Below are 9,162 nucleotides of genomic sequence, written 5' to 3'. Positions count from 1 at the left end.
TTTCAAAATCGCAGAGTCCTAGTTTTATTAAAGATGAGTCACATTGTCTCGTTTGTGTGTGTTTCTCTCGGTCTCTGGGTCCAAAATTTTCTAGTCTTTTTCAGATTTTCAAACAGGGACTGCAGCATCTTAGCAAATCTTTTTTTTGTCCTTCTTGTTTGCTCTTACTATGGGACGCCTTCCCCTCCCCCCTCCCCCCCCCCCCCACACACACCTAAGGATTTGACACTTTTTGTATATACGGATATAGAAAAAGCTGACGCCCAGCGTTTGCAATTAAAGGGCAGCCTTCCAAGGATACCTAAAAATAAAATGAAAACACTTAATCGTTAATACATGTCAGTTATAATTATTGTTAAATCTCTCTCCACAGTACAACATACTGCATATTCCAGTTGAGACACCTCTTCGCGGCCATGTCTTGTCCCCATCATACAGATGGATCCCCATCAGCCGGTTGGCCTGTGTCCAAGTCTTCTGCAATCTCCTTTGTTTTCTTGGGCACAGTCTTGTACTTGTATGAGGAAGCAATGTACAGGAAAACAACAAAATTGATCAGCATCAATCCAGACAACAGGAAGTAGAAATATTCCATATGTCCTTGATTGGGATCTTCACTTGGATACCAATCACTCTTGCTAGCAGCTCTCACTATGATAACAAGAACGTTTGCCACATAGTTTCCAAGTGCACTTGTGAAAAGAAAAGCACCCATCACCAGTCCTTGAAGACTCTGGGGGGCTTGAGAATAGGCAAACTCAAGTCCTGTGGAGGAGAGTGAACAAAGTTAATTACACAGGGGAGGAGTGGTGCAGTCATGAAAGTGTTCAAAGTCGCTTCCTACCAATGTGGCCCAGGTTGGATTCCTGAGCTATAAGTCATAATTATGTGGGTTAGCTTTGTTGTTGTTGTTTGTCCTTCGATTTTTCTCTGGATTCTCTGGCTTTCTTCACGCGACAAACTAGGTAATGGTAAAGGTAAAGTCTGCATACGAGCCAAGTTGCCCATCAGGCCGGAGCTTATCCTGATACTAGGAGTATTTCTATCACCCCTCCCTTGGATGGGATGCTAGTCCATTGTAGGGCTACCCCAAGCATTACGTTCACCGATACCCATTTATAAACCTAGTTGGAGAGAGGCACTGTGAGAGTAAAGTGTCTTGCCTAAGAACACAGCGCAATGTGCCCGGCCAGGGCTCGAAGCCGGACCGTTCGATCCAGAGACGTCCGCGCCTCCCAACTCCACAAACTAACACACTCTAAATTTCAATTCAGTATAGTTTCTGTCCTCCGCAATCAGTTATCTTTGCGGCTTAGCCGGAAGTGTAACACCTCCACAAGACTCCACCATACGATTTTACTTTCAATATTATTCTGACTTATTATTTTCAATAATAAGTCAGAATATGAGTAATATATCAGTTGTAAGCTGGCAAAGTGAACTGATCTGAAGGTGGCGGTCGCGGGTTTGAATCCTGTGATTGTAGCATAGATTTACTTTGTGAAATTAATTACAGTACTGTAGTTACACGATGCCAAGAGAAAACATGAAAATAAAACATTTCAATTTGTCATTAATGTTGTGAAGTATAGGATTTGCCTACCTGTGACAACCATAAGCACCTCACTGGATCCAATTAATACAAATTGTGGGATTTGCCAAAAAACATTTACACTTGAAGCATTGCGGCTTTCGTCAAACACTGTTTGTATACAAAACCCGCCATCTATCCATGCATTCCTTCGTTGTATCTCAACCACTCCAGCCACAATGACACACGCAGATGCTAACGGCATTCCGACACCAATACGCCGCAGAGGAGTAAAATTAATGCCGCAGTAACTGACAAGAGGATAAACAACCTGATCAAAAATGGGAATCAACACAAGCACAGCAACGATAGCGGAAACTGACAAGGATGCCGCTGGAATTGTAAATTTGTCAAATTCTAGTCTCATAAAGGTTGCTTGAATGAGGAACGTTGTCTGCATCTGCAACACGAACAACAATAGCAAATAAACAACTACAACAACAATAGCAATCGTAACAATAAAACACCGACCTCAGCAATCACAAAAGAAACAATAGCTTACTGTACATGTTGGTTAATTAGTGCTTACAGCCTTACAAACTAATTTTAACCAGAATTTAAATTTTACATAATAATGAAATAAGGGAGAGGAAGGAACATTCCATCAATTTCAACCATATACTAGGGTAAGACATAAGGCTGTGGTCTAAAAAAAATTACAAAGACCCTAAAAGTTCCTAACCATGAAATCCTTAGTGGATGCTCAGTCCATAAGCGTATACGAAAAACTAATAAATTTTTCCAGTCCCCCAAAGGCAAAAGCTAGTCGCCTGTGGCACTGGGCGAGAGAGGCCTGAGACCCCATATTAGAAGATACTGACTACGCCCTTAGTGAATGCAGTCTACACTGGATGATAAATGTATGAAATGAAAACTTAAATTGAAATCCAACCTGTGAGAAAATTGTCCAGTAAACAACGAACAGACCAAAGATAGCGATAACTCTCAACAGTGCCTTGACATCTTCAACTTCTACCTCACTGAACTTCCCTCCGTATCTCCTCTTTGCCCCCTCCAGCCACGTCCCTGCATTCTGCTTGCGATTTCGCACTGCTTCACAGACTATTTTTGCAGTGTCAGTGAGTTGGCTGCCTCCTGGCGGTTTAGTTACGTAATGGTTACGACCCGCAAGAAACACGATAACAGCGATAAACATTGTACAGGCTGGAATACAATAGCCATAAAACACATTTGATTGTTGAACTCCTACAACCACTGTAGCGGCTATTAAAGATCCAACATTGATGATAAAGTAATACCATTTAAAGAATGATTGAACAGCCCTTTGTCCATCCTGTTTAACTTGGTCCGCTCCAAATAGTGAGACATTGGCCTTGATTCCTCCTGTGCTGAATGCGATCATTAGCAGGGCCAGTCCGAAGTATATCAATCTCATTGTTTCGTTATGAGTGGCTTTGGTATGAAATAATGTTTGAATCATATCATCTCCCATGGCAACTGGGACAAGTAGAATAGTTCCCACAAGATAAAGCAAAGAGCTTCCATAAATCATGTTGAACCGGCCCGTGTACGTGTCGGCCAGCCATCCTGCCAGAAGGGGAACAAGATAGCACGTTCCTGAAGGACAAGAAACAACAAAACAATGTATCGTCAAAACACTACATGGACTAAATTTTGCAAGATTTCAGGTGAAACATAATTGCAGATTATTCAGTGACTTTCTAAGTGGTGTCCTGAATATCAATACTTTTTTCAACTTGATTCCTGTTATCTTGCTTCAGCTGGTGTTCTAAATAACGTAAGATGTGAAGCCTCGTAGATCTTGGCCTTTACTTCTTCATTGTTTTTGAGGCAAGAAGGGGTTACGAATACGTTTGCTACACCCCCTGCACGAATGCCAGTCTAGTATTCTGTCAGGTTGTCTCAACAATTTGCCGGTACCCATTTATACTGCTGAATGTAAAGAGGCAGTGGGAGAGTAAAATGTCTTTCTCAAGAACACAACAGTATGACACCGGCCATGATTTGAATCTGGATCGCACAATCTGGAATCCAGAACGCCAACCATTTGGCTACTACACATACCTAGTTAAATGTGAAAAAGAAAAGTCAATGTACCAACCTGAAAGCAAATAAGAAATAGTTGATGGCCAAGGAGGATCAAGATTCAACTCAGTACTGGAGAATAACAGTAGATTTAGTCTCAGTCCATAGTAGGTTAGGCGCTCACATAGCTCTGTTACAAGAATGCAGATAACTACGAGGGACTTTCGGCCACGTCCCATAATCTGATTGCGATTGTTAACAGAAGAGTTACTGCAGGCCCCATGAAATGTAGAAAGGAGATCATTGTTCTCTGAGATCAGCGGAGAATTTTCGTCCGCATTTGGCATCTTGCATATAGGTATTTTACTGGATGTCTATAAATCAAACAAAGACAGAACCTGTATTACCTTTGTACAGTTTCTTTCAATCACAATTTACACAATTTATAGTTACACAATCATGCTGAACAGGATGTAAAGTGATGTCGACACTCGACATGGAGACCAGCAAGCTGACTGCCGCAAGTATCCTGTGTGGACCAAATCGCTACACTGCGGACATAACAGCCGAGTAACTGGTATGACTGCCTCAGTGCATCAATTTCGTCGATTTTGAAACTGCATCAGCCGCAACAACGAACTGTGCCAAACATCCAACCCGTCCTAACCACAGCACGCGTAGTGACTGAGATACATGTCTATATATATTAATTTTTAAGATATTCTTGCTTCTCCCCGTATGACAAAAAGACCTGAGATTGCTTATATTTACGTTTTTATGTGAAAGGGCATTCCAAATGATCGAACCCCTATGTGCAGTAGAATGCTTCATGAAAACTGTGTAAAAACGTGGTACAACGACTTTATTTCCGTTCCTGAGACCATGTCGATTTTCAGCTTCAGTTGACAACGATGACATTCATGCTTGGTGGTGTTGATTTTAGGAGACTGATAGACTTAACGAGATTATAAACAACAACACAGTGTTGGTCAATTCTAAAACCAAGCTTACCTCGGTTTCTGTATAATAAAAGGCCAGGATTTTATTGCCACCGCCCTCTAATAGCCGCGAGCTATAAAGGAGGCGATGTCGCTTCTTATTTGCTTTTGATATCTAAACAACACGGCAGGAACTGCATACAAAAGATCGCAAAGCATGATGGCTCACATGCTGATTACGTCACCGGAAGTGCATTTCAAGCACATATCATCACACGCCCATCGTCACAAAGAGGGGACGCCAGGCAATCGCTTGCCATTAACTTCCATATTTTGAGATTAAGACCTAACACGTTTCTTTGTCACTGATACAGAAAAGCAAAAACACATATTCCTCATCAACATTTAGATGAGAACGTTTGAAAGCCTCCCTAGCTAACGATTAGCCGGAATCTTTCTAATTGTCTGCAATGTGTTTTTAAATAGAATTCCAGTTGTTGCGCTGATACAGACCGGTTGATGTATTTATATCTCAATGCATGTGAGGTCTGTATGTAAATGTATACAGGATCCCGCAGAGGGAAAAGATGGGATCTCTCCTTCTTATAACTTCCTGTCGTCCACCACGTGCACTGCAAAGGCCAAGGCCATTCTCAAGAATATCTAATTTCGATCTTTTAATCCCTCCAATCGGTGAACTGCGTGAAGCACTTTACCTCAAATCAAGTGACAAGAGGGGTGTGTGTGACATGGCTATGGATGCTTTGCACTCCTGACCCCCATTTAAAAGTGCGCACACTTCTAGCAAATCTTGGGTTAATAAGTTACCAGTCACGACTCGATTCATTAGATTACTTGGTAGATCGCTTTGAGGAAGATATTGCTCTAATTTTATATAAAAAAATGTATATACCTCTTTTTTGATGAGGACCGGCAATTAGCACTTGCAAACTCAATCTTGTCGCACGTGCGCAAATCACAGACTTAAAACAATGACACTTTATGATAACTTGTGAAACTATGCGAGCCCTTGTGAGTACCTTGTGACACTGAGTAGTATCTTGTGACACCTTGTATACTCTTGTAATACTTTGAAAATGCAGCGTAAAACCTGATAATGGTTGTGACATTTTTATCATATGCATAACGTTTTACACGTGTTATCGAGTAAATTTTACCTTAAAATCCTCAACAGCACTACGCCGGAAGAATTTGAAAACGGAGAGAACAGATCAATTATTTCCAATCATCCGCACTATCTATTGTAGAAGAAATATGAAAACGCGACAATCACCAGTCATTTTATATTCTTGTTTGAGTAAAACTCGGCTAGGGGAGTATCGTGATTATAGTAGTGTATTGTTTTCGAAAAGCCTTCAAAATGTTTTCCGTCCACACTAAAACGCAATGTCCACCTAGCCAAATTCTTCCGGTAAACTTAACCGAAGAAGTAAAGCTCCGCTTTCAAATTTCTCATATTTTCCATAATCCTCCGGCGTGGACGGTGGACGGTGCCTTAGTAGCACAATACCAAATGCAAATGGCAATTTCTCTTAATAAACTTATTTTTTGGGGTTTTTACATGAAGCCAGGGTGACGTTCCCCAACAATGAAATTGCTCTTCTTTAAGCAATGGCCTCTTTTCTTACAGAATTCCTATTGTCCCCGAAGAACAATATGACCACCGTGAAAAAACGCTGTATACTGGTCTTTACTGTAGAAACATTTAAGCGTTTTACTTTTTACCTGTTTTTGCTGCGCTCAAAAAACTTTTGCCATTATAATACCTTGTGAGAATCGCAATCCTCTAATCCCAAATCGAACATGAGTGTTATTTTTTGGGATTCTCGAATTTGTCACGCGGAGCGATCAGGAGCAGTATTTCTTTACCTCGTTGGCAATATACTAAAGCATCCATCCATGGTAGAAATGAATGTTTAATTAATTCTTTTGTCGACTGCACCTAAAGCACAATTAGTGTTTGCCATTGTTTAAGCTTACAGGCGGAATCCAACTGCATACTAAATTGTGTGACCACATACCTGGCCTGGCAAAAACGGCTGCGCACGTGCCTTATAAATCTTTGTATGTTTCTTATCCGTCGTCTGCAAACAACAGCATCAAATGACCAAGTTCGCTGTATTTTTGAGAACGTGAACTGCGACCACTAATTTTTCGTATTTTGTTGTGAAATTGAACGGTGCCATAATATATTTAGCTTGAGCAAGGTTTTAGAAGACAGACACGGAACAGATACTGCAAAATTTCAGGTTAAAAGATAAATTTCGTGTCTTAATGGGCGTCGTCCTTCGCGTCACCGTCCTCGTTGCTGAGGCTCTCTATCTAAACTATTTAAATTAGTGGCATGTAACTTCCAAACACAATTCGTTCGCATGACTACGAGGTGTGTATTTTTTAATAAACGATTCAAGGTCAAAAGGAGCAAGGGGATGGAAGGAGAGAAGGAAGAAAAGACGAAACACGTCATATATCATTTTCCTTCCATTTTAAATTTGGAGACTATTTGAGTGTTAATTTTCCGTGACAGCCAGTGCGATGTCGTGACGAAGTAACAAGACCAGCGTTTACATGGAATCGAAGCATTGTTAGCGTGCGAGCAAGCGCTCTTGGAGTAGGAAGTGCCAGAGTTTCAGGCCCCTTCCACATTAGGTCGGAGGAATTTGAAAACGCAGCTTTATTTCTACGGTTAGGCTTTCCGTCCACATTAACCCATCACCAACGCGGAGCTTTTTAAGAACGCTCTTCAAATCGGAGGAATTTGAAAACACCGGCTTTGCGTTTTAGTGTGGACCGAAAACATTTTAAAAACGCTCCGCTGTTTCCCCGTAAATGCAGTTTTTCACTAACTACTAGTTCATTTTAAAACGTCCGTCAAATACTACTTACCTTTAGGTTTATAGAACTGTCAACACTACAACACACGTTGAACATTTGCAAGAAAATAGATATATACCTCGTGTGAAACAGCCGATACGAATGTACGAACGATCATGTGAGACTCATACTGGTAATGAAGCTCGGTGTGAACTTTGTCACGACATTCTCACAAGGCTTGAGACGAAAAATAAACACTAACTTAGCCGGTTAAAATGATAGGAAAATGACATGTGGCGTTTTTATTCTTCACAAACTTTGCAACAGAGAAAAGAACGCCCGGGGGTATTCCCTTTTATTAAAAACTAGATCATTCGATAATGCAATTCAAGAGTTTTCACTGGCTTAGCCATGGTGGCTTATGAACCATTATACCATGTTCTAAAAATAAGGCAAGCGTACGCGTGATTTTTTGGCGTTGTCTGACATTTGCAGACTGCAGACTTCATACTATCGTTTTGTTTCCCAGTGATTTTTAATTAGTTTTCCTGGGAAAGCCTTGTACATTTTCGTGTAAAAAAAGAATAGGAAGTTCGAGGCGGCGAAAACCGGAAGAGGCGTTGGATTTTTACGTTTGCCTGCTGTGAAACTCTTCTAACCGATTGCTGGCCACTGACACTGACGTCATCGGCTACTTTCCCGCGCTCAGCTGACATCGCCTTGAGCTTCGTGTTGAATTATGGCGTCGACCGATTCCAGGTAAGTTTTTTTACTTTCTTCAAAATTAATGTTGTAGAATTTTGACATTTAGCCGACCAGTAAATGCCTAAGCCACTCCAAATGTCTTCGGCTCAACAGACGTTTCCGTAAACATTACACCGAAGACAGAGCCGAAGAAGTGATTTTCCACCTGACAAGCACATGACAATAGACAAATTTAAATCTTGCCACCTGTGATTTAACCTAACACCTTTCCGTGTTTTCCTCACGACTTGGAACGTTAGAACGTTATTAAAACTGTTTTCGACAATTACATTATTTGCCACTCAAATCTTATTTACATCACTTAAGAAGAATATAGCAGATATTAAGTAGCAGGAAGATCTCTAGCTTGTTATCGCTTTTCTACGAGGAGATCTCCCTTTCAATACTACAAAGTTTTTAATGATAAACTAGTAATGGTGGCTTGATTACACAGAGGTGTAGCGACATTGTTCAATAATTTAAAGAAAATTAAACGGCTCGTATTTGACCTTACGCTTCTTCTAGATAAAAATCATGCTCTTGTTAAATAAATTGCTTGATTTTTTTCCTAAAAATATATTTTGACTTAATATCGTTTAATTTGGTTGGTAAACTATTCCATATTTCTGCTCCTTTATATTTAATTGAGAATTTTCCATAATTCGTTCTTTGATAGTTTATATGTAATTTCCTTGAAGATCTGGTATTATACATTGTGTCATTTGTTGAAAAATAGTCTTTGAAGACTGAGGGTAAATTTCCATAGACAGGAATGCATAAATATCGCTATGAGGTAAAAATTTAACTCGTGTTTGTTCAGATGTCCCAATGATTGAAATAGTGGTCTCGATTCTTGTCTACAGTTTGAGAATGTCATAATTCTAATAATTTTCTTTTGAATTTTGTAAATACCCTGTGAGCTTTGTTTCATATGTACTTGCCCAAAGAATATTACAGTATGTCGTATGTGGATAGATCAGAGCGTTACAAACGGTTTTTAATGTATTTAATGATATATAACGCCTTACTCTGACTAATATACCTAAT

At 40.1% G+C, this 9,162-nt stretch overlaps 1 protein-coding gene across 1 annotated transcript in view; it reads right to left on the bottom strand.

Annotated features, from left to right (window-relative positions):
* The window catches only part of LOC149098525 (solute carrier family 15 member 4-like), a 7,855-nt gene extending 329 nt beyond the window's left edge, over positions 1 to 7,526 (bottom strand). Inside the window, exons 1-5 of the mRNA XM_089278233.1 lie at positions 7,444 to 7,526; positions 3,675 to 3,972; positions 2,484 to 3,169; positions 1,604 to 1,991; positions 1 to 765 (exon numbers count right to left, since the gene is read on the bottom strand). The exon at positions 1 to 765 is cut by the window's left edge and continues 329 nt beyond it. Of these exons, the coding sequence (XP_089134359.1) occupies positions 431 to 765; positions 1,604 to 1,991; positions 2,484 to 3,169; positions 3,675 to 3,972; positions 7,444 to 7,488 (1,752 nt within the window). The 5' untranslated portion in view covers positions 7,489 to 7,526 and the 3' untranslated portion in view covers positions 1 to 430. The remainder of the gene's footprint in view (positions 766 to 1,603; positions 1,992 to 2,483; positions 3,170 to 3,674; positions 3,973 to 7,443) is intronic.
* Positions 7,527 to 9,162: the final 1,636 nt, after the last annotated feature.

Source organism: Orbicella faveolata, unplaced genomic scaffold (assembly GCF_042242905.1).
Source record: "Orbicella faveolata isolate gen_17 unplaced genomic scaffold, um_ofav_v1 contig_46, whole genome shotgun sequence".
Classification (NCBI taxonomy): Eukaryota; Metazoa; Cnidaria; class Anthozoa; order Scleractinia; family Merulinidae; genus Orbicella; species Orbicella faveolata.
This window is presented reverse-complemented; position numbering and strand designations above follow the sequence as displayed.